At 35.5% G+C, this 25,540-nt stretch overlaps 1 protein-coding gene across 1 annotated transcript in view; it reads left to right on the top strand.

Annotated features, from left to right (window-relative positions):
- The window catches only part of POLN (DNA polymerase nu), a gene marked incomplete at both ends in the record, with an annotated part of 92,295 nt that overhangs the window by 65,927 nt on the left and 828 nt on the right, over positions 1–25,540 (top strand). Inside the window, 4 exons of the mRNA XM_082758714.1 lie at positions 1,468–1,578; positions 4,842–4,920; positions 15,800–15,867; positions 23,895–23,956. Of these exons, the coding sequence (XP_082614840.1) occupies positions 1,468–1,578; positions 4,842–4,920; positions 15,800–15,867; positions 23,895–23,956 (320 nt within the window). The remainder of the gene's footprint in view (positions 1–1,467; positions 1,579–4,841; positions 4,921–15,799; positions 15,868–23,894; positions 23,957–25,540) is intronic.

Here is a 25,540-nt window from a genome sequence, read left to right on the forward strand (position 1 = left end):
CGAAGAATTCCATCTTCTTCCTGTTCTTCAAGGAAAATCTTAGTTAAATTGAGAAGAGTGATTCACCAGAGAATATCCCAACCTCCAGATAGTTCAGTTCCTTGTTCCAAAAATTGTACTTTTAGTGTCAGCACTTCTGGAAATTCAGCAGAACAGGAATTCAGCAGAACCATCTTAGAATCATTAAGGTTGGAAAATACCTCCGGGATCATCTAGTGGAGGACCCAGCACTTAGCCACGTTGAACCTTATCTCATTGGCCTCTGCCCATTGACCCATCCTGCCCAGGTCCCTCTGCAGGGCCTTCCTACCCTCCAGCAGATTGACACTTCCCCCCACCATGGTGTCATCTGCAAACTTACTGAGGGTGCACTCAATTACCTCATCCAAATCATTACAGATATTAAAGAGGATGGGTCCCAACACCAACCCCTGGGGAACACCACTTGTGACCCGAATCTTCATTCCCTGTGCTTAGTACTGGGTGTGTGCTGTCCACGGTAAAGTCAGACCTTTGTGTTTGGAGAGGTTTTCTTACTCTGCTTGCATATCTGAGATACATCAGACAAGATGAAACTCTGCGTTCAGTCTGAACTTCCATGGTATCTAGTGATGACTCATCAAGTCAAGACACTCAGAAGAAAAGATTGTATGAAGATGTATTTTTAACATGGGTGGCTTCACTTTTCTTACTTAATTTTTCACTTGTTGTACTTTTTTTTTTTTTTTTTTTTTTTTTTTTTGGGGGAGGGCGAGGAATAAAAGCTAAGATAAGGCTTTATATGTGCTATATGGACAAGAGGATCATTGGATCTCTCTTCATCTCTCAGCTTCTCACAAGTGCTAGCAGCTATTTTGGCAAAATACAACATCGTCAGGCCTAAAATAAATATTTATCTCTGTTTTCATGTGTTTTGTTTAATGATAAAAAACAAAAACAAATGAGAGTTAAAGAAGTTTGACTGTAGAAGGGACATGAAACTATTGTATTTAGGAAAAAAAAAATAACTTTTTTTTTCCCCAAAACTATTTGGTAATTCTGGGAAAGATTCATTAATGATTTAATTGCTGCACAAATTGATTTTATTTTTTTTATATTTTTGCTATTCCCATGTAATCTATTTATTTCATGGAAAGCTCTAATTATGGCTGCTAATAGATAGCTAATTCTGCTAGGTATTTATAGTTTCATCTCCCACAGAGAGAGTTTGCTCTTCTATCAGTATATCAGCAGACATTCCTAATGAAATACAGCTTTAATGAACACAATTTTTTCTTGCATAACATGTACCAATTCTCTGAGTAAAATAATTCTGAGACCAACAATACAATAAGCTATGACTATTTTCAGAAGGAAAAATACTGAATTGTCTCAAACAGTACATAATTCCAAAAATCTGTATTATCTTCAAAAAGAATGTTTGAAGTTTAATTGCTCTAATACGGATTTCTACTTAAATCCTACCAGGTTATGTGGTTTCCATTATGGGGCGTAAAAGACCACTGGTTAATATCAATGCACAGGATTATAAACTACGCACTCAAGCAGAGAGGCAGGCTGTCAATTTTGTCGTTCAAGGTAAAAAAAACAAAAAACAAAACACCTACGTACCTACTTATTTACTTACCTATCTACATTTAACTCTAGCAGACAGCTCTGATAATCTCAAAAGAATGAATTATTTAGTAGGCTACTACTGAGGGGCATGAGTTTTGTTATAAAAGAGAAGTTTAAGTATTCTAGCTTCCTTGGAAATAGAGAGTAAACAGTATCACAAAACACAATGTTCTAATACAGTCAAGTTCTCTGTGGTAGTTAAATATAGGAATAGATACAAATTATGTATGGAGATAATATATATTTCAGGGCTTCAGATGTATTGTTGTCTTATAACATTTTCCTTTCTGGTTTCTTTGATAGTTTGTTACACCAAAAGGTTTTATGTGATTTTGCTGCTTGCAATTTCTAGCTTTTATTTTGTTAGATAGCTTTAGTTTAAGAAATATACAGTATTACAAGAACATATATTATTGTTTTGAAATCCAAATCATTCTTTGTAAAGATCATTTGAAAATAATTCTATGAAGGGTGAGAATAAAGGCATTTTTTCACAGAACAACATGGGAAATTTGCCATGTTGGAAAATGTAAAAAGCAGCATAAAAATGCTCAACTATTAGTTAATGATGTATTAACATACTCAGTTTAAGTTGTGTGGGGCCCAGTATTGTGAAGAATTTAGCTACCTAAAGAAAAAAAACTGAGCTGGCAGTCCAGAGCAGAAATCCCTCCTACCAAACAATCCTTTGGAAGTATTATTTCTTTAACTGGAAGATGCAGACAGGGTTTTCGTTAAGTTATATTGGACATGTACTATTTACAGGCAAGTAAAAACTGCTTTCTAAATATGGTGAGGGTGTGCTTTTTATAGAATGATTTGAATTTTCCTTTTGAAAGGATCATTTGATTTTTCTTTCTTCCTCTCCAAATATTATTCACGTTAATGTTTCATTTTAAAAATGACTTAAGTAATTATGTCGTGTTTGACACTCCTTATAATTAGTAACTGAATTTAAGTACAACCTCTGCAAGAACATGCATAGATCTAGAATTCTAATGCCCTGTTGCGTGAGTAAAATTTTTGTTCAAGTGATAGCTGTCTTGCTGTATTAGGCTCTCAAATGCAGGATTTTAATACATCGTCATAAAATCTGCAGCAAAGGCTTGCGCCTTTGTAAATATGGGAATGCCCACACAATCTTCTCTGGAGACTTGTGTTCAGCTTACCTGGGTTTCCATCCAATTGGCCGGCAGCCCTCTCGAGCTGAAGGCACAGTGCTTGAGCTAATAGAGCAAGTCCTGCTGAGTGTACAGCGTAGCATTAATAAAGCTACACGGCCCTCTGAGCAGGACTTTCTTGTGTCCATCTGTCCAAAGAGCCTGGAGCTGAGGCAAAGCTGCCACAGGGCTGTCTACAAAATTCTCACTTGTATGTATCAAGACATGCACGAAGAAGATTAACATATTTCATTGTTAGCTCAAATCATTCTGGAAGACAAATCTGATGAAAAATACTGTGTCAATTATTCAAAATATGTAATATTGGAAGATAAGGTGAAACACATATAAAAAACTTTAACATATTCTGTATTCCTAAACATTATTTAAAATTTCCTTCTAGACTAGAATAATTTTTAATTGCAGCATTTCAGCTGTGAGATAGTATTTAAAGACTGTAAAAACTTCCAAAATTATGCTAAAACATTTTTTTACATTGTTAGCGTAGTAAACTGCATATAACATGTTTTATATTTATATATAATAATTAATTAATGTAAGCAGTTTGCATTTTGCATATAGTAGCAGAAACTAATAGCAGAAGACGTTTGCGTCACAATATTGAGAGGAACATACTCTCATACAGAGTTACAACTTCAACTTACTACAATATTTGCCACAGTTCATTCTTAGTGTTTTTTCTCTTATTGAAGATTCCAGTACAATAGTCTTTACCAACGTACAGCATATTATTCATCAGTTATGTTTCAGATCTAGCTGGCTGAATAGAGAAAAACATGTATTTTATTAAGATATTTATCACAGAAACCATCACATTTATTTGGAAGAATTTCACTCTGGGATCTTGCTGTTGGCAAGTTCCAAATACACTGAAATAATGGGACTATATCCACAAGTATCTAGTCTATTATTTTATTTTATTGTTTTAACATCAAGGGATATTTTCAAAAAGGACTACAGAACTGGTCAGAAAAATTTAATCAAAATACTTTTCCTAAGATGTTCTATAGCAGTTAAACTATTACACAACTGTGGCAAAGTCATCAAGGTGGAGTCTCAGTATGGGACTCAGAGGAGGCAGTTTGTCACAGAAAGCCATGAATAAAGAAGAGGTGAAGTCTTTCCCCTCTTGGGTCATTGAGAGATAATGATCTCCTCAATCTCTTAGATACTCACTTAGGTCCCAGGAGAGTACCCGTGCAATTTGCCTAACCTTGCTAGTCTTTACCTTTGGAACTTGGACAATTTGGAAGAAAGAATTCAAGATTCACTGAGTTAGGGGGTGCAAAAAAAAGCATGCATATGGTTTGGTACATTTAGGATATCTAATGGAGAAAGGAGACTTACTGTTTCCAGTCCTTAGTTAAAGGACTGTTTCTGTATTTCATCTGATAATTCTTTATATAAAAATGCATTAAAACCCTGTTGCATGGTTCAAAACAGACCCTTTCACTAAACTGCAGGCCTGGGGTATCATTCCGTTTCTTGATCCCTAGAAATGCAGAATCCATTATATAACATGACACTGTTTATGCACCACTGCTCTTAACACTGTAATGTAATGAATATACATTACAAACCCATGGAGATATGAAAAAGCATAAATTAAGTTACCAAATGAAAATGTGTCCCTGAAACAATGTTCTAATCTTTTATGACATTAAATTTTAATTGATTTATAGGTAAATTTTAAATCCAATTAAAATTTATTTAGTTAGATGATTTCAGACTTTTTTTTTTATATAGAAGTATATTTTTTTTTTATATAGAAAGAAGTTCTCAACTCATGTCCATGAGTGTTAAATTCACCCTTAGTTAGCATATATTTTAATATTATTATTTTCTGTTTTAATTAACATGCAACTATTATTTTTTTATTAATCTTTTGATCTGTTTTACATACTACGTCAACTGAATCTGTTAGTTTTGAAAATTCTTGTAATTCATAACCTTCAGATGTGTTTCGTTCCCATGCCATAGTTCTAAGGATAACTTTTTCATTTTGCATGCTTTACATTAAAACCAGGCCACTTTGTTTCATAGGATCTGCAGCTGATCTTTGTAAAATGGCTATGGTTGAGATTTTTACCTCTGTTGTCACTTCTCCAACTTTAACAGCCAGGTTAGTAATGAATGACTGCAAAAGTGATTTTAAAACAAAAATAGTTGAATGGGTTTCTGGCATTTTAAACAGCTGCAGAAATATTGTGTATGCTTTTGAAACAAGCAAGAACTTGTGCTATGGTTTCATACGTTCAGAGTTATATCTTTCTGCTTAACTGCCTGAATCTGTAAATCTATCTCAAGGCGATGAAGTGCCTCGGGGCCGTTTAAGCTCAGTCAGATCTAGTTCAGTGGTAGTTCTTCAGTGGTAATTCCGCATCTTTGAAATCGACCCCACTGATCATATCCTTCCTGTATTTTGAGTGTATTGTACAATGGCAATTGAACATTCAATGGTCTGGGGAAAAAAAAAAAAAAAAAAAAAAAAAAGAATCAGGAAACCAGTGCTCAAAAAATAATAAATGAGGATTTTTTAATTTGTGTGTAGATGGCTTTCCTTTTCTTAAAAAAAAAAAAAAAAAAAGAAAAGAAAAAAAAAAAAGAAAAGGGGGTTATTTAGTATCTGAACTTGTTCATAGCTCTAGTGTATACAGTTATGTAAGATAAACTATAGAATATATACTGAGACTATAAATAGTGTGTGTTTATGTGTGGGTTTCATGTACGCACAGCAGTGCTGTCTGATTTGATCGATGTACTGTTCCAAAATGTAATTTCTAATTAAAAATGTAAATTGTATGTGTCGGATTCAAAGATAGAGTCACTCCAAAGGCAAAAGAAAAACAACAAACAAACAAATAAAACCAACAACTAACCATAAAAAAACAACCCTTGTTCTGAGTAATGCTCTTCAGTGTTCTTGCAACCTTATGAGAAAAAAGCCACTGAACAATTACCAAAACAAATAATAAATCTCCATCTACTCTAAATCTGAAATGGAAGATTGTTCTTTGGCAGAGATACTCCATACAGGCAGACAACGATACCTTTATGTGTTAAATTTTGGATGACGTACTATAATATATTGTGTTGTTAATTTGCGGACAGATTCTCTGTGCTTATTGTAACTCTTCCTGCTGCCTGAGTTGTATGAAGAGGCCTGAATCTGGCAGCTGTGGTCTGGTTGAAAATGTCTTTAGCAGGTGTAACTTTCAAATTAGCCACAGAACAGCTGTCTTCTGTGACAGTCGGCCAACAGTCTTTATTGGAGGAGGCAAGTAGAGGTGGTGAGAGGGCAAAAATATATTCCCTTCCTCAGTCCCTACCTAACACAGATGTTCAGGTTCAATAACTAACTAGCTGTTGTAATTCTGAGAAAGCCAAAGTTTTTTTGTGATTAATTCCCTGTCTGGTAGAGCTTGTGGATGTTTGTTCTCTCAATAGAAAATTTTACTTGAGTATTCCTCTCTCAAAACTCTTTCTTTTAAACACGTAGAGTCATCAGAAAGCTAAGGAGGCAACAGACATGGGGGAGTACTGAACTTTTACAAGATTTCCTTGTGGTGTGAAAGTGCTGGGGAAGTGCTAGACCAGACATAATAGAAGAATTGCTGTCTATGCTTCTTATTCCTATCTTAAGTACCACAGCTGGGAAAGACCAAGACTGTAAAGTCAATTAAAAGAGACAGATGGCTTTAAACTGGAATTTTGAACTCCTGCCAGCCACTAACAACTGGATGGCTTTGCTAAAGGAGAACCTTTTAATAGTTATGAATGGCTTCTTGCTGTAATATTTAGTAGGTACTCAGCCAGGCTTGTCAGAAAAGCACAGTCAGTGCCTTTGTAAATTCTGTGATCACTCACCTGGTTAGAAGGTGGCTCGGGCATTTGAAAGCATCACTGCAGTCTTGTCAGTAGAATATGCTACTGGAACTTGAAAATTTGTGTTTCCACTCAGTCACTTGTCTGTCAGGTGACTTTCAGCTAGTTATTTTTTCAGTGGTCTGTTTCTTGATTTTCTTGTCAGTAAAGTCAAGATAATGATCCTAACATCCTTTGTAAAGCACTTTGAAAAACATTGTTAAAAGGAAGTGGTGCTGTTGTTGTAACAGTAGGAATGCACAGTAGCTCTTCCAAAATGATAAATATAATCAGTGTCCTATTATCATCACATGGGATCGTATTAATTCCAAAGATAGAGCACTACTATCTTTTCTTCAATCTTACCCCCTTGCAAGTTTTTTTTTTCCTTATTAGAATTTCTAATTTTAGAATCAGGGTTTTTGCTTTGAACAACATATCAAAGAGAAATGTCATTTATATATGCTTTATGAACTCTTTATTTACACTGGGATACAGTATATCCTATAAGGCATTGCCAAATAGTGGCTAATGCTTGATATTTTGTCTTCCCTAATTTAGAAATAATAATAATAATAAAAATGCACTCTAGACAAGGTCTTGCAGTTTTTAATGTTAGTTTATGGTTATGTTTACAGTCTCCATCAACAGCATTGTATTCCATATATTGTAAACTGTTCTGATGTGAGCAAGCTCTGACTCAACAGTATATAGCTTCGTTTTAGTATGCCTAGTATCATTACATCTTCAGATATTGTTTGCACATAAAAAATCATGTTTGACAATCAGAGAAAGGTAATCAAGTTATACTTTCAAGAAGGTGAATCGGTGAGGCCCTCGTGAAGGAGCAGGATGCTCCACTGTGACTGATCAGTGGCTGCTCTGACAACTGGCAGTCTCATTTTTCTCTTTGTCTTTGTCCACCTTTTAATTCAAATGCCAGCCTAGCAATTTATGCTGCTGATAATAAAAAAAAAAAAAAAAAAAAAAAAAAAAAAAAAAGTTTCTGGAAATAATTGTACAGAAATGGGGAAAAGAAGCATTAAATGCAATTGCTATGATAAAAAACTGGTATTAGTATGGGTTAACTGCAAGCATCGGTGTTAATGTATGCATTTTGTGTGGTACTGATGAATAATCAGAATTATTTCTTCAGACTGTTTCCATATTACCTAGATCTTTGTTAAGATGCTGCTCTGCAGCTGATGGCCAAGTTGCTTACTGAAAATATGCTGCTGACATAAATTATTCAAGTGCCAGCTTTTACCTGTCTGATGCAATTCACAGAACTTCCACAGAATGTTTCCTGCAGGCAGATGATAACAAAGAAACTTCTGAAGTCAGATCAAGGCACGTAGTAGCAGCTTAAAGAAAGATTTGTGGAATGTATGAGAGTACTCAGTGAGCTCTGATTGACAATCGTACTTATTTTCAATGTTTAAAACATCATTACAGTGGCAGATACATGGAAACTTGGCGTGGAAGAACAGTGCTGGCAACCTAAGGAAGAACTGCTGCCTGCACCAATTTTTGTAAAAAATTATCACTCGGTAAGCCGAAGATAGACTGATATTACCCAAAGTCTATCTGGCACTGTATGGACTTCTCAGAAAGCTTTTAGCCATTAAAGATGATAATATCCTAACAACATGCAAATTAAATTTAACACGTCTACAGAACTATTGAGTAATTTGGCTCGAATCCAGCAATTCTGCTTTCTTCCCAATTTATTGTTCCTACAGCACTGGATCTGTGCCACAAGCAAGCAGCTTTACTTCTCAGCATGTCCAGAGCCTGGTTAAAGAGACAGGTTCAGCACCAGGCCAGGTATAAGTGAATGATTTGAAAAGTAGGAGCCTTGTCAATAAGAGGGAAAGACACAAACCTCTTGGTCCCAAATGCTAAATTAGTAAGAGAGAACCCAAACTATCCCAGGAACAAGTTCTGTATTACATGACCTGCTTTTTTTGTTTTGTTTTTGTTTTCTTTTTGTTTTGTTTGTTTTCTGGTACAAATCGTGGTAAATCACAAATGATTCACTTACTGGAAATGGCTCCAGTTTTAGTTACACACAAGAGGTTTGACACATTTTATAAGGTGCACAGGAATTCAGGCACTAGTACTTTATTAACTGGTTACATTTCCTCAGGAAATTCCCTGAGTTACATTTCCTCAAAAGGGCATACTGGTAAAAATGACTTCTTGATCATATCAGAGCTTCAAAGGCATTCAGTGAACTGGTTGGTGCTGCTGCTATGTGTAGGATGGTTTTCGTTAGTTCTGGGCATACATTTTACGTCCCCCTATCTGTTTCTAAAGGAATTAAAGAACTGTTCTTACTCATGTTCTTTCTGTAGCTGTTATCCAGGATTTTCAAGTAAATGCTTGTTCTCTCCCCCATTATTCCCAATATATGGTCACAGATCTGCTCTGAAGTATTAACTCTTGCAAGAGTGTCATCCTTCGACTAATAGTGGAGAAACAGAATCACAAGGAAAAGATAAAAGCTTTTGATTCTGCTTGAGAGGAGAGTAAGATTTTTGTTTCACAGACATATGCTTCAGTTTCAGCTGAAGGAAACATCCTAGATCATATGGCTGTTCCAGAAATTAGTGGGAGCTCTCTGTAGCTGCTGTCCCCATCCAGTATGTAACTCTTTGCTTCCCAAGTTGCCAAACGATACTTTCTAGGTGTGCTGTGACCTAGCAAAATCATTGCTTTCCTCAACGTTCACAGAAGTATTTTGCATGTATCCACAAGATGGTGAACTGTTACCTGAACACTTCATACAGAGTAAACCAAAACAAGTCTTCTTTATAGGAAGAGCTCAATATATTTAATATGCTTAAATATCACAGCCAAAAAGGACATACATGATGTAGCAGGCACTGAAGTGTTCCTTTATATGGGTCATTCAACACAATTAAATACTTCTAGTTTATAAAAGCTTTTTGTAGGTCACCTTTAGACTGGTATGTTTTAAAACACTTTGGTTACATGTGAAAATTCTATTCTCTTTAATTAACCATCTGCTCAGCTTCCTGCTCTTCATGATGTTGCTGCTGAGAAAACAAATTTCACAAGTTAGCTGAATTTTTGTAGTTAAAATGCTAGAATATCAACGTGTCTTGGTCTTCATTAGGAGAACACCAAAAGAAGTACTGTAACGTCAATTCAGGTAACACCTATGCAGGCATGATATATTTTAAGTTATAGCTCTTATACTACTGCATTAGAAATCCTTATTGATGGAGCTTCAAAAGAAACTTGAAAAATCTACAAAATGTTACAAAATTAACTTTGTTCCTTACTTACATGACAATTTAATAAGCATTCTTTGAGCTTGAATCCATGTACTTTTGTGGGGAAACTGTGCAGCAATTAAATAACAAGTAGTATTTGTAGTTTCAGGGAAAAAATAATACGTTTTTACTGTAGGGAACATAGAGATTTCTAAGAGAATTGGATCCAACTTCCATCTGGTCCATTATCACTGAGTGTGGCCAGTAGCAGATGCTTCAGGAGGAAGGTGTAAGATTTTTAGTAGGGATAGGCTGTCTGTCTGCAAATTCTCATCTTGCTGCTATGGTGGGGATGAGTCTAGGTTCTGAAACAGGAGATTTAAGTCTTTCCTCAGAGTAATTGTATGTCAAGAATTCTAAATATTCTTGAAAGCCATGAAGGTGTTTGTCACCTGAGCAGGCACTCTGGCATTTTCTGGCAAGGTGTTTAATTAAATGCCTTGTAAACTAATATTTTTTTAATAAAAATTGAATTTAATAGATATGAATTATATATATTATAAATACAAATAAACATGAATTGCTTTCTATTTGATATTATATTTACATTTTTCATATTTTCCCATTTATCTGATTTAAAAATATCTTTGTCTTTTTATTATTTTTTCTAACCACTTAACATCTTCTGTGCTCTTCTGATTTTTTTTAACTTATTGTATATACATATATATATACATACATATATATATATATACACATATATATATACAGCTTTGTATATGAAGTTTTTAACCACGTACTGTCATGCAGAGCAATTCTATAGGCTCCCATTATGCATTTAGGAATTTCACATTCAAAATGAAAAGGCAATTTCATTAGTTGGATGATAATTTATAAAAAAGGGGACAACATAGGATGACCAAAAAAAAATCTCTGTTAATAAAAGCTGATACTGCTGTATCAGAAAATCATATGAAGTTTAATGCTCAGGGACAGTGCTTTTATAAGAAAACTATGCAACCAGAAAAGGACTGATTCTTTTAAGGAATGTCTTAATGTGTGTTGTGCTGCTAAGTGATCATTAACTCCTTTTCTGAAGCAGCGTGCTTTAAGTAACTTTTAACATTTTTACATTTTTTTACTCTAGCTGTATAAAAGCTTAATTATTAACTTTTTTATGTTCTTAAGTAATGATTTACAGAAATTTGTAAAAATTTAGCTAAATTTTTACTTTGACACAAGAGCTATGATGGATTTCAAATAAAGAATATTTTTTGCATGTTCTTCAAAGAGAATCCTTTGGTTTTAGGAAATCTGTTCTCCAGTTATGATTTAATTGCCAACATGCCTTCAAATTAGATATAAAATGTGTAATTTTTAATGGAAATTTTACACTGAAATATTCTAGCTCAAGATCAGTCTACCTGATGGTGCCATGACATATGTTTTCCTGAAGATGTAGAGCTAACTTGTAGGAAACTTTAAGCACCAGGACACAGGTAGATCTTAAACTATTTTAAGTAAATAAACATTAAATAATTATTAAAAAAAATTAACCCTGCTGGGCTCCTTAGCCCTGTTCTTAGTCATAATAAAGTGCCCTTAATTCCTTATTATGCATGAAAATTGGACCCTCTTAAGGCTTTCCCACCTACCCAATTTCAAACCTCATTTTAATTTATTTTTTATTCAAACACTTAAGCCAGCCACATCAATGTAATATTTGAGCTCCTCTAAGATATGTTTTAAGCCACTACTCAGCGCCTTACACCTGTGGAGTAGTCTATCTCATTCTCCTCCTTCACACTGCCAGCAATTAGTGAGGCCTCCCATGGGAGTGTTCAGGGCTCTGGAGGGGGATGGAAATAGAGACAGCTGTCTTAATTGAGGTGGGTTTTAAGTGGTCTGGAACTGCTGTGTGATGGGTCCAGATTGCCTGCTTCCAAATTATGGAGTAAATTAACCTACAATTTGGTTGTAGGAATTCATTGATACTTTATTTTTTCTATTATCTTCATTTAGACCCATCTGGAAAACTAGACCAAATTATGTCCTGGAAATGTTGTTAACAGCAATAAAGATTTTTCTCATAATACAAAAATGTATCAGAAAAATGTACAGAGGGCTATTCTCCTTGTCTGACTTCAGGTATCCGATGTAGGTAGCTGTTTTAGGGGGTGGTAGTCCCACAAAGTCAATACATGGGGATGAGATTTTCAAGAAGTCAGCTCAAAACAAGTAAGTGCTTTTGTCCCTTGGCTATTGGATGAGCATGAATTAAGTAGTTGGAGCATCTCTTGGCACACTGTAATGGCCTGAAACACTGCACATAACTGTTTAAAAAAAAAAAAAAAAAAAAAAGCTTCTGAGAAAAACTACTAGGAAGAGGGTTTGTTTGTTTGTTTGTTTTTTGTTTTTGTTTATTTGTTTTGTTTTTCTCTTGTCCTACCACTGGCATTTTCAACATGATATTCCTATATTCCTACAATAGCATCTGCAGTGTGTCACACCACAGAAGTCTCATTTGCAGTTTAGAGAAAATGTTGTTTCCTTTAATGGTAAAGAAATACAATTGCTTACCAATAAGGTAATAGCTGTTTTGATGAAGTCAGTTCAATAGTGTACTTATTTTTAGGCAACACATTAGAAGTAGTCATGGAAAAGCTTGCAGTTCTGTACTTTTGGTCAGAGATGTCCAGATCTGGAATATATTGCCTTAAAATAACAAACAAAGCCCTTATTTGTTCTTATAATAGAAAACAAACTGGCTTGGTACTATGAAAAATTAAACCGTAGGGAGGCAATATGGTCTCATCAGTAGAACATTATGAAAAAAAATATTTTGATGATAGTTTAATTTGTTTTGTCATATATTGGGTCAATTATATGATTATGATACAGTAATGATGACTGGGTGGATACACTGAAGATCTGAGTTTAGTGTCTGTTGCTTCATGGGAAACTGGAAGAATGTAGAAGAGAATTAAAAATATTTTCTTGCTAAAATTCTGTGGTACAGCATGATTTCAGGAAGGATGTGTACTAAGCATATTGTGAATACTGTGAAAATAATTGAGAAAATATTAACTTGTAAATCAAAGGCATCCTTGTCATCTGCAGAATGATAAAAATGCTACCCTCTGCTTGGCTTGCAGTCTCTAATTCAGTTTACCGTACTTTTTAGCAGGCAATAATGGGAGGAGTTTGCTATTTCAATATTCCGTCAAAGTGGTGATCACTCAGTTAAGCTATTATACAAAAGTGTGTATTTTTTTCAAACTTTTTCATTTAAGTTGTGCAACAGGTGTGTACACACACTGGAATGGTAAAAGCTATGCATTTTAAACATAAAAATTACTTTGATTTTTATTCACCTGTATTGATGTCAAATTGAGTGCTTTGTTCTGTGGAACTGTGTAATACATGAGAATTTCACTACTTTAACAAAAAAGAAAAAATACAAATGGCCTTGTACTATATAAACCTCCCAAAGGATAACCTGTGATGTTGATGTGAGAGGGACAAGATAAAGAGAACATCAAAAAATTGTATGATGAAAATTAAGAAGGAAATAGTTGATACTAGTCCATTTCTTGGCATCAAGCTGGGAAATCATGTTTAGCATTAATTAAAATTTCAATGTTAGAAATACTTATTTGTTAGATCACACATCTGAGATAGACACCATCTCTATTTTTTAAATGAATGTGCATTGCTTAGCAGGAGAGTAACAAAGCTAGAAAGAGACCAGCGATTCTGACTTCTAGTTCGGTTCTAGTTTAGCAGACAGAATATTGCCCTGAACCTCGGATGAAGCACTGGATAATTAAGACTGGGTAGATGTAATTCTGCAGCTTTGTGCAGTTACTGAGATAGCTGTGGGCAGTGTAACCAAGTCAATAACTGAGGACGAGAAGCACTAAGAAATAGGGTCTTTTAGCTCTGATGGAGAATCAAGCGACACTAGCTGTGCTGCTTTCAGTAGATAAACAAGTAGAGTTGGGTCAAGTCTATTGTGCTGTCCAGACAGAAAATTTGGGATGAATTCACATTGCTCCCATAGATTTTCTGACTCACTGAAGGAAACACTAATCTCTGGTCCAACCCTGCTCTTCCTCAGCTCAGCTTTACTTCTAGCATGGAATTGAGGTGACCTGTTGATCTAATGCTGAGTGCTTTAGAAAATCCACTTCTTCCCCTGTTACTAGATCCTGATAAATTGATGATAAAATATTTGATTTATATTGTAAATTCATCAAAGAAAGGATAGTTTTTTACTACATATTCAGAGAATGGGGCTCTAATTCTGATTGAAGTCATGAGACACTACTCTGATACAAATAATAACCAGTCTATCACATTTTTTATCGCACTGGTTTAATCAATGCAATTATTTTCACTTATTCAATTGACTCACAGTATATTCAGAGGTTTTAATGTCCACAGTTCTGTCTGATTTATGTCTTTTTGCATGTCACTTTAATGATTATGAGGAATCTCTTGCTTTAATTAATTTACTTGCATTGGAAATTAGAACTTTTCATGTAATTGTATTCTCTTGCTGTAGATGATCCTGGTCTTTTCATCTATTTCTTTTTGTATCCTGTGTCCCCATTTCCTATTAGAAATATGTTAATCTGTTTCACTCTACTTCTGACTGTGGTGTAAGTGACTAATAATTTAAGATCTATTATTAGAGCTCACCACACTGTTAGTCAATGTCACATTATAATTTAAGGCAGTGTGAAACTATCTTAGGCTATTTTCCTGAAAGCTGTGAAAGTTATAAGTAGTAACCATGTTGATGTTTCAGCCATTTCTACAGAATTAATAACTGCTAGGTATTAAAGAAGAAAAAAAGAAGTCCACAGTGGGCATATTTAATTTAAATTTTATATATGAATTGCAAAGAAATTCAGAGATGGGTGTTACAGTTTCATGGCTTAGACTCTCAGCTGTAACAGTTAAATAAGTAATAAAATAAACCTAGTAGGAATACAGTCTAATCAGACACATACTAGTTTTCCTTTCTATGTGAGAACTGCACTCAGATTTTATGTGCTAGATTATGTCTACTCTGCCTTGGACATGATTCAATTAAAAACATTTCTTTTTTCCACTGTGATCATATTTTTACACCCAAACCAACAATTTAGGGTGCTATTCCCGTAAGCACTAAACAATTAAGACACAATACATATGCAAGAGACCGATCAGTATAGAGCTAATACAGACAATGAGAAAAACAAAACTTAAGATCTCAGGTACATGTAGTTGCATGGATTTTAAGATGTTACTTTCAGTTGTACACTCTGTTCTTATGAAGACAACTAATAGCAGAGGCTACAGATCAGATTGTGTATTTATGCCTACATTTTTGTTCTTCAGCCTGTTTACAGCATGAGGAGTCTTATTTTGCATTTACATGAAAGGATTATTTCCTGGAAAGGATTCAAGTCACTGGCCAACACTATACTAAGAGTTACTGTTGGTATACCAGTGAGCCAAGTATTCTTGCTATTGACTTAACTTGCACTTTTATTCCAACTCAGCTTGAGAAAAACAAGCTATATTAACAAAACAAGCCCTGACTTATTTCTTGCAATTTTTTGCAATTTCCATTAGTTTTAAGTAATACCTTGTCACATCACCAAATCCCTGAATGGCATTTACAAGTTAGCAAGCACAGTTTTGGTTTAAGACCATGGCCTTTATTTTTTCAGCCTATGTGGAACAGCAGTCCTTTTAACTCCATTAATGATTTTTTAACTTTCTTAAGATGCTTATATTCACTTTAGTGTATCCGTTGTGCACCTGAAAATTAGTTGATGGTATGAGTTGAAAGCACTATTAGAAATTTCATGTGTATGTTATCTAAAGTCTGAATTTTTTCAGGTTAATTGCTCAGATTCATGATGAGTTGTTGTTTGAAGTAGAAGATTCTCAAATTCAGGAATTTTCAGGTAAGTGTAATCTTTTTCTCTTTTCCCTGTCTCTCTGTTTCCACAATAACTTGAGGTATCTTTAGACTAGACTAGACTAGACGAGAATAGAATAGTTCAGTTGGAAGGGACCTTCAAAGATCATCTATTGCTTAGACGACAAGAATTAATATAGCATATAATCATAAAAGTAAACAATAATACTTTCCCTGAGGTTTCAAGGATTGTAGAAGGAAATAAATCAGTCTGAAAAAATTGTCTTTGGAAGTAACTTCCGAAATACTTATCACTGGGGCCTGTTACATAAAGAGGTACGAAATCTTAATGTAAGAATGTAAGGTACAGTAATTTCTAAGTTAATTTACAGCTCTTTTATTTGAAGAGAACTTTATGGTGGAACTTTCAAGGTTAAGGGTTAGTAAAAGTTCCTGCCTACAGTTTAATCCTCTCATCTGGCTTACTTCCAGACATTATTTCCTAAGCTAGAGTTTTTCTCTGCATCTGGTACAAATTTAGCTAGAAAATGAGGGCACATATGGGGCTGTTGGGTCTCTTCTCCAGTAAGTAGTGGAGTCATTACTATAGGTACCAAATATTAATTCAGAAACTTTGGTCAAGTTTGAAGGTGAAAAATATTTTTGGCTAAAACAATTATCATAAGGTCATGACTATTTTAAACTAACCAGTATAAGAAATATATTGCATTATAACCTAAGTATCTAAATAACAATTTCAACTTCCTGTGTTGCATTCATTTAATTGGTACAATTTGCCATCTGTCTCATTTCATCATACATTCCTCTTGTGAGTATTGGTTCATAATGAGAACATTAAGCTACCATCTAATCAAAACAAAGAATCTGGGAAATATTTAAGTTCAAGATATTGGGGGAATTATAATGCTTTATTTTCATATGTTAACATTTGACCTTTGAATACAGGTGTTCAGATCTTTGTTTAAATTTAAAAACAAACAAACAAAAACAACAAACACTGTTCAATTTACCAGAGATTGCAGTATCTACTCCAAAAAGGCCAATGTCTAAAAGTGCTGTAGTTTCAGAGTTTGGAAGTATAGTACATTGAATGGGATCAGTAAAACAGCATAGAATGATTTTCATTTTTGTATTTTACACCAACATTGGGATCATTTTTGTTTAACGTTTTAATCAGTGATCTGGATGAAGGGATCAAGTGCACTCTCAATAAGTCTGTGGCTGATATCAAGTTAGGTGGGACTCTTGTTCTGCATGAAAGAAGGCTTTGGAGATGGATCTGGATAAGCTACATGGATGGGTTGAGTCCAATTGCATGACTTTAAGTAGGGTAAGTGTTGAGTCCTGCAGTTGGGTTGTGACAACCCCATGCAGCAGTATAGGCTTGGGGAGGAGTGTCTGGAAAGTTGCCCAGCAGAAAGACTTGGAGGTGGTGGTTGACAGCTGTCTGAACATGACCCAGCACCGTGTCCAGGTGGACAGCGTGTCCATGTCCAGTTATTAGTGTGAATTTGTAGTAAATTCAGCAAAATCAATACTTTTCCAGTAAAACAGATAAAACACTTGATTACCATATAAGAAACTTCAAAAAGAATGAAATGACCAGGAGAATGTTTTACTTCAGAAATTATTAATCTTTTGAAAACAGTGTTGTATTTTTATTCTCCTTAATAGAGTTCTGCTGTATGGGTAGAAACTCCTCAGAAGCTAGTACGTGCCATTCCTCAAAGATGCGAGATAACACTAGCTAGTTGACTGAGGGTGGTTTCATCTGTGAGAGGTGCTTGCTGCTGCTGAATTTGAACCTTGGTGGAAGTCAGAGGTTGGGAATCACTGGTCATCATTAATACCCTTCTCTGTATGTAGCAGATCCCAGCTGTCAAATCCTTGACTGCTCTGCTATATTTAAACAACTTGTGCTATGCAGTCTGGAGGTCTGAGATACCTTGGAAATCACCCTCGTTCTTAACACAGGCTGCCAAGCCTTCAGAATTCAATGTGGAAGTTTGTTTCATTCTACTGATTGAAGACTGGTTTTTAAGTTTGTTTCTACTTTACCCTAAAAGGCAAAGAGAAAAAGAAAATTCTGCAATACAGTAATTCTCAGGTATACTCAACATACCTCAGAACAGAAGAGTGATAAAATGTCTTGTCCTGAACACTGAAGACCAACCTGAGACATTGAACGCTGCCTTCTTTTAAGCAGTAATTAGTTCTGCTGCTGCTAAAAGAACTAATAGTGCTCTTAAAAGTGACCGAAGCTGGCTTCGGTGTCATTAATGAGGGTTTTGCATGACCCGGATAGGCAGAGGAAGAGTACATCTCAATTAGCATGTAACTTGCAGCCAGAAGTATGAGTAAACCTCCCTATTGTCCCCAGTCCACGATGTGAACAGTTTGGGTTCACATCATGGAGCAGTCTGAGAGCAGGTGACCCAGATTCCTTTCGGATGAAACTAAATAGGAAGACTTTTTTCTAATCTTTTCCAGTTATTTCAGGAGCTGTTAACTGAGGTAACAAATTTAGTATGAGTTTAAAGAGGAGTGTCGGAAGGACGTGGGCTTCTCATTCACTTCAGTGCTTTCCAAGTCCAGAAATGATTTTCATCCCATTACTCAAAGTTCTCTCTCTCTGTAAAGTCCTTACCTTTATTTTTATTTGCTGATAATTTTTAGCTGTCAGCTTCATCTTTCCATATCTAATTGGGCTTTTTGTCCATTCAGAAGCTTTAAATTACAGAATCTGCTGACTTGCAGATCCCACCTTAATGATCTAGAGAAAAATCTCAGTTGTGCAATTACCAAGCTTGGTAAAGGTAAAGGCATGGACTTAAAGCTAAAGAGCAGGGTGTGATGGCTTTAATTGACCACAGTTCAGTGCTGTGTTGTTCTCCTGCGTTCTGTGTGATCCAAGAAAGCACTGGCCTAGTATTCAGAGTATCTGCATTCCAGTCATGATCCTGATTACTTTTTAGCTTTTACCTGTATATTGGGGGGATACTTTCCTCAAACAGACTCTGGCACCCACAGTTTCGTAGTATGCATACTGTTCACTCTGACAGGGCAAGGCAAAACATTCTCTTTTTATAATGAAGCTTTGAATGTCCAATCTTTGGCATGCATTGAAATACAATAAAGCACATGCTACTCTGATTTGTCTAATTTTCAACAAAAATGTGGCATATTCTTTGACTCAATTCTCTAAATTCCCTAAATAGGGCAAGAAAAGGACAGCAAAAGAGCTTTTTTAAAAATCTTCATTTTCTATTGGAGGGTGCCTGAAAAGATCAAATCAAAACATTTGGCAGCGATTGGTTTGGTTTTGACAGAAGATTGTCGGTTTTACCATCAATAATCTGCCTGGTTTCTAGCCAGCTTGCCTGTCTGGCTTCCTCACATCCTGAGCTTTCAAGCAACCCAGGAAGCAGAAAGAGAGATGGTATTTTGGGAATGGCAAAAACTGGGCTCTTGGATCTGAGAGGGCTCAGCATCTTGGAGTTCTGAAATCTGTGTAATCAGGTAGACAGACGGTGCTCAAATCAAACTGTGAGTCTTCACAGGGACTCCAGGAAAGTGTTCAGGAATTGCAGAACCCAATTTTTCCTTTTGTGGGAGACTGCCCATTTCTGAGACTATGTCTCCACACTCAGTTAGAAATGCCTATTTGCCCTTAGACTATTCTGAATACATGACTGCTGAAAGGGGAAATGCACCTAGGGGCAGAGAAATGTAAATTTTATTTTTTTTACGGTACAGGGATACCCATAGATACAACTGTAAGATCTGGTTTCTGATATATATTCCATATATACCTGTTGGATTTGAAAGGTAAACTTTGTCACTGTGGAATGTTCCTTGTTACTATACTTGCTTAATTGCATCCATTAGTGAGAAGTATAATTAAATGAAAGCCACTTGCTACTTGAAGTAATGTATTTTTCATATTTTTATAGAAATATATGTATTCCAGTACTTCATGTTGTACTGCTCAATATCACAATGAATTAGAGTAATTTCTGAAGTTTTTTTTTTTAGAACTCATTTATAACTACACATTATTGATACAAGTAAAGAAATTCATCTCTGCATCCTTTCTTATATTTCATATCTGTAAAGCATACAGTTTTAAATATTTTTTTTTCAGACTTTACTGGGTATATTTCAGCTGAAATACTTACTTGCAGCATAAGGACACCAAAAGGACCAATCTAAGAAAAAAATTAAACTAAACTAGGCCCACTTGTTTTAAGATTAAGATCAGTTAAGGTTGTTGTAATGTAAGAACAATATCTTAGATATATAAAAAATAAAATCTGTCAGTAGAAATTTGTGGCTCAAAGTCCACGAAGTTTCATTTTATTCTGCTACATTTTCTCACTTAATGAATACTGAAGCAGCTGCATGAAAAAAGTGCACATGTTCAAAAGGGGATTAAAGTACCAGGACAAAAGAATGAACTGGTCATCACAAGGTAGAGACATTTTGTGTTCTCCGAGCTGCCTTTTTCTAACTGGAAAGACACTGATGCTTAAAATGCCTCTAGATAGCCCTTAATTTGTAAGAATCCCTATTCCATAGATCATATGTCTGGCCAGCTTTGACTTGCTTCTGGAGTCATAATTTCATAGGTGAATGAGCTTGAAAAATGTCTTCACTTGGATAGGGACAAACAAGCTTTTGTTCCACAGCAGGCACGCATGCCTTTTCTTTGCTCCTATTCACAACTCTTTCAATAAGCACATTTATTCAGGCCAGTATCAGGAAAAATCTGATTATGTATTACAATTTTAGCTCTGTGATGTCTTTGCTTTGCTGTCATTAATATCGGGGGAGTAAATAAGAAATATATATAATATTTTAAAATGACATACTTACAAAACCTTCCAGAATGAGCGTAACCAACAAATCCCATAACTGCTGACTATGGGGTTTGAGAGAGAAGTTGCAAAGGCTGGGAGAACAGCATTTAACAGATGCCACTGCAGTATATGGCTGACTGCAAAGGAACATTTTAAAATTAATAATTAATGTGCCCTAGATATTCTAGGTACTTGACAGAACATAAATAATCATTCCTCTAAAAGCCTCCAATGTAAATCTTTAAAAAGAGACAAAAAATTAGGGATGGTAGAGACAGATCTATTTAAACATTGTGTTTTTATTCTGGAAAGTATATGAGACAATTGTGTATATATAATATAATTGTATATGCTTGGATACTTTATTTTGAGCACTCAGAGAGGAGAGTTTTTCAGGAGATCTGAGAGTGCAGAGGGAGAATCAGACATTATGTACATAGGACTAAAGGGGATCTCTCCTGTGATTACATATCACCACACCATATGGTCTCTTTTATAAATGATCATCTCCATATGAAAAATTACTCCCACTGGGAGACTGTTCCAGAATTTCCTCTTTCTGAAATCTAGAACTTTTAATTTCCAGCCTCAATGTATTCAGTCAGTTTACCTATTTATTTTTGCGCAAAACCAGACATTAATGTAAACGCTTCCTTATTCACTGTTTACTGTCTTAGCAGACTGTTGAACAGGAATGGTAATACAGCTGCTTTTTCTTGACATTTCAGTTATCATTTTATATTTATTAATTCAAAATCTGCTATAAAATCGGTATAGGCAAATCTTTTGGAAACTTTCAAAGGTATGATTTCAAAAGGCTGAAATGCGGTCAAAACCACTTGAGATTGTTTGAAATGAATGGTTTTACCATGCCACCCACTAAACTCTGGGAAGAGACAGAGAAGTCACTGTGACATAAGAAATAGAACAAGGAGCTGAACTGACACAGAAATAAAAAAATAGGAAGAAAATGGAACAAATCCAAGGGAGGTGGCTAATGGGTTATCAAAGTGAATGAGGAACCATTAGGTTTGCTGATGTTGGTGTGGCCACATTAATCCATGCTTTTTAAAATTAAAAATAGTTAAGGATGCAACAGAATTCTGGTCATGCCAGATGCTCTAAAACAAAAAGTGTATGAACCAGCAGAGAAAGGTGTTGCAACCATCGGGGCCAATGTGAACCCCCTTTGGGGAATAACAATTATATGGGAGAGAACTACCCAAATTTGGAGGTCTAGAGCATAAGGGCAAAAACTGTTCTAATCCAGTGCATACGCGTGCAGCACCTTTTATCAGACATCACATCTTTTATCACATCTTTCAACCCATGAATCAACGCTGCTGACTCACGCTCCCTCTTTTGGAAGAAGAGTCCATTGGAGCTCTTTTCATCTAAAAGGGCTGTTCCTCCCGTTGCCTTGATGGTCTGTTGCTGTTTATTTATCTAACAGCTCAAAAAAAACCAAGTTGCACAGAGTTGAGTGTGCCCTTAGATTGTACATAAGTGCTTTGGTGGAACACTACAGAGCCGAGTGATTCTGTAAAAGCGGAATCCAGAAGCTGTGCTCTCACAAAAGCTTTGTTCTGTCATAGCCATGACTTACCGATGATAAACTGTTTACCCGAGGACTGCCTGGCAATCCATCTAGCCTTCTGAAGGCACACTGCCTGGTCACAGTGCCCTGATGTTTGCTGCATTGCTGATCTCCTGGAGTTGGCAGCTTGTTTTGTTTAAATTCAGACTGGGCTTCTCAAGATGGAGGCAGTCCAACAGTGCTGTACTGATAGGCGTCTTGACTTGGAATGAATTTTAAGTGGATAATTATTTAGACCAAAACTTCCCTATGCTTTCACAAGTTATGATTTTCATGTTTGTTTCTGCTCTCCAAAAATGATGCTGTGTCCCATGCCGGACCATAAACTACCTCAAATCCAACATGAAGCAACTCTATAGGTGTCAACATGTGTCAACATATGTCTCATTTTCCCCAGCCTTGGCACTTCAGCCACTGATCTTTTGAGTTACTGCATAATTTGGACTTTGTGGAAAACCTTACGACAGCTCATTAGCACCCAAGTCTGAGTGAGCCAGCACAGAACAGAGAAGCACTCCATTTCTGTTCAGGCAGACGCTAGTTATCCTCCTCATTATTACCAAGCGATCCTCGGTGTCACAGATGTGACACAAAACATCACATACTGCTCTTCAGTGCTGGCATCATTAGAAAAGGTTTCGACAGCAGCCAGAGTAACCACCATATGCTGCTTCTTGGAGTTCTCGTTGCTTCTTTACATCTAACCTCAGCTGCACGAGAACCGTGATGTGCATTGAGGGAGAACTTCAAAGAATCCTTCTAAGCAATCATGTGGGTTTCAGCCTAGTAGTTATCACCACATATTGCATGCTCTGTTATTTCTCAGTTCTGGGAGGCACATGATGACATATATTATGTGGGCAGCCATCACGTCAAAGCAATGGAGCTTGCTCAATAACTTTCTCACTGGGGCTCCCCGGCATTCCCTTTTCACTTCCACTAGCCAAAAGTTACCTCCTTTTTAAAACTATTTATCCACTGAATCTCTCTTTGATTATGTTTTTTACAACCACATTTTGTTATCCAGCAGAAATCTTTGTCAAGCAAAACACTAATTGGCCTGACCAAGGATGACAAATCAGGTCCCAAATGATTGATTTGGAATAATAATAGAGGCATTTTTCACAGTAATAGTGAGCATGGGGTTATGACACGATGAGTTGTTAAATTACGTAAATCATGCTGAAGTTCAATTGTTTTGATTCTTGATAGCTCAGCTATCCCACAGGGAAGGTTATTTTTGTTTGCAGTGAACTTGAAAGCTGAGAAATGCAGCAGTCAGGCAAGCTGTACCTTTTTAGAATGTATATCAGTGCTTTACTTTTGTGTTAATGGAATATGTAAGTTAAATAAATTTCCAGCTTTCACCTAAATTTCAATTTAAAAAAAAGAATTAAATTCTTTCACAAGAAATCAAATTTAACTTTTAAAAAAATCTCAATACATTTAAATGGGTGGATATTTATTTTTTGTAGAAATGCAGCTATTATATAATGGAATATAAGGCATGGTTTGTTGGTTTGTTTGTTTGTTTTCCTACATAACAGTTTTAACTGGAAATAAAGCTGTATATTTTCAACTTTTTTGGCCTTACAGCATTGGTAAAAAGAACAATGGAGTCCCTGCAGCAAACTACAGCCTTGGAAGTGCCACTAAAGGTAGGGGCAATTCTGAATTTCCATTATTGTCTCAGGTATATATAGTTTTGTTTGTTACTATCATCATATTGAGAATCTAGAGACAACTATGCTAACCTTCACTTCAACTGCTTCATTTTCATATTTACAAGTAATGGCTTTTTAAAATTACCATAAAAATTCTAATGGAAAAAAAAAAAAAAAAGAAAGAAACTCAAAATCCATTTTGTAAAGCATAACTGTAGTACACTTTGTCTTACCTATACAAGTGCAGTAACTTCAAAATCCCTTTGATTTAATGCCATGACATTTCTGATGGGTGTGGTGGAATGAGAAATAGTACCTTAGCAGGCTTTCTAAAATGTGCCAGGCATTCATTACTGCTGAAAAATTATTGCAAAAGATCTTTCTTTAGTAATTTTCACTTAGAAAATTGATCTTTTTAACATTTCTGAGCGGAAGCCAAACATGTAAAGCAGACAAAATTGCTGGTCACAGTTTGAAGGCCATCATTTACCAGAACAACCAAGTAGAAAACTAGACAACTATTGTATGTATGTTTCCATTTTATCTAACTGTAATTCTTATATAAAATAATTGTATTTTTCTCTCTGCAAGACTGGTACATTTTGCTGCTAGGCCAACGCTCGGCTTTTCTTGCTTCATTAAGGACTATAGTCTCTGGGAATCCCTAAACTGAATAAGGAAGCAATAGTCCAACGGTTTCCCGTTTCCTGAGAAATGGAGTACTTGGCCAGATTACTCATTCTCCAGTATTATTGAACAAGATTTGACGACAGAAAAAATTTAATCTATTTATTTCAGAAATGGTTACAACATACCTGACACTCATGCTGCTGTAAGGTTCATACCCTTTGTTGAGGACACTGTCAGAGACAACACCATTCATACTTTGCCTGACTGCAAAATAAAATATGAACAACTTAATAGGTTTCTAAAAAAGACAAATATTTACATCAATAATGAGAGTACTCATAGGCACACAGGCAAAATACCATTTTAGTGTTACATATTTCGGACTAACCACTAACTGGCAGAAGTGAGTCTTTCCATTTTGTCCCATGGACAAAACATAACACGCTGTCCTACAATGTCTTTTCATGTGTCAGAAGTGTCTGCTATCACGCACTGACAAATTCATCTTCATCCTTAGCAAATGGATTCTACATGTCATTCTGATGAGAACAGCAATTCCCTCTTAAATGACAACTGCATTTTAATAGTAAAAAGAAACACAGCCTTGGACAATAGGTATTTGTCTGGGGCTTTGAAAGATTAGGATATTTTTTCTCTTGTTTTGGTCTTCTTTTCCTGAATAAATTACTGTAGGAGTCATGACATAGTTTTACTCCTACTGCACATTAGACTACATGCATCGTGAAGATGTTTCATCTTTCTCTGAAACATCAAGAATGGATCAATGGCAGAGACCAGATACAAAACATAAAGTGCAAACAGCTTGATCTCAGTGACGAATTTGAGAGTTATCTTTAAAAAAAAGACTGTATTTTTGTTCATGTTGTTTATCCTTCTATACAGTAAATGTGTCTTTTAAGATTAGAGATGTTGAAGATGAAAAGATTT

Source organism: Aythya marila (genome assembly GCF_965140915.1).
Source record: "Aythya marila genome assembly, chromosome: 4".
Lineage (NCBI taxonomy): Eukaryota > Metazoa > Chordata > Aves > Anseriformes > Anatidae > Aythya > Aythya marila.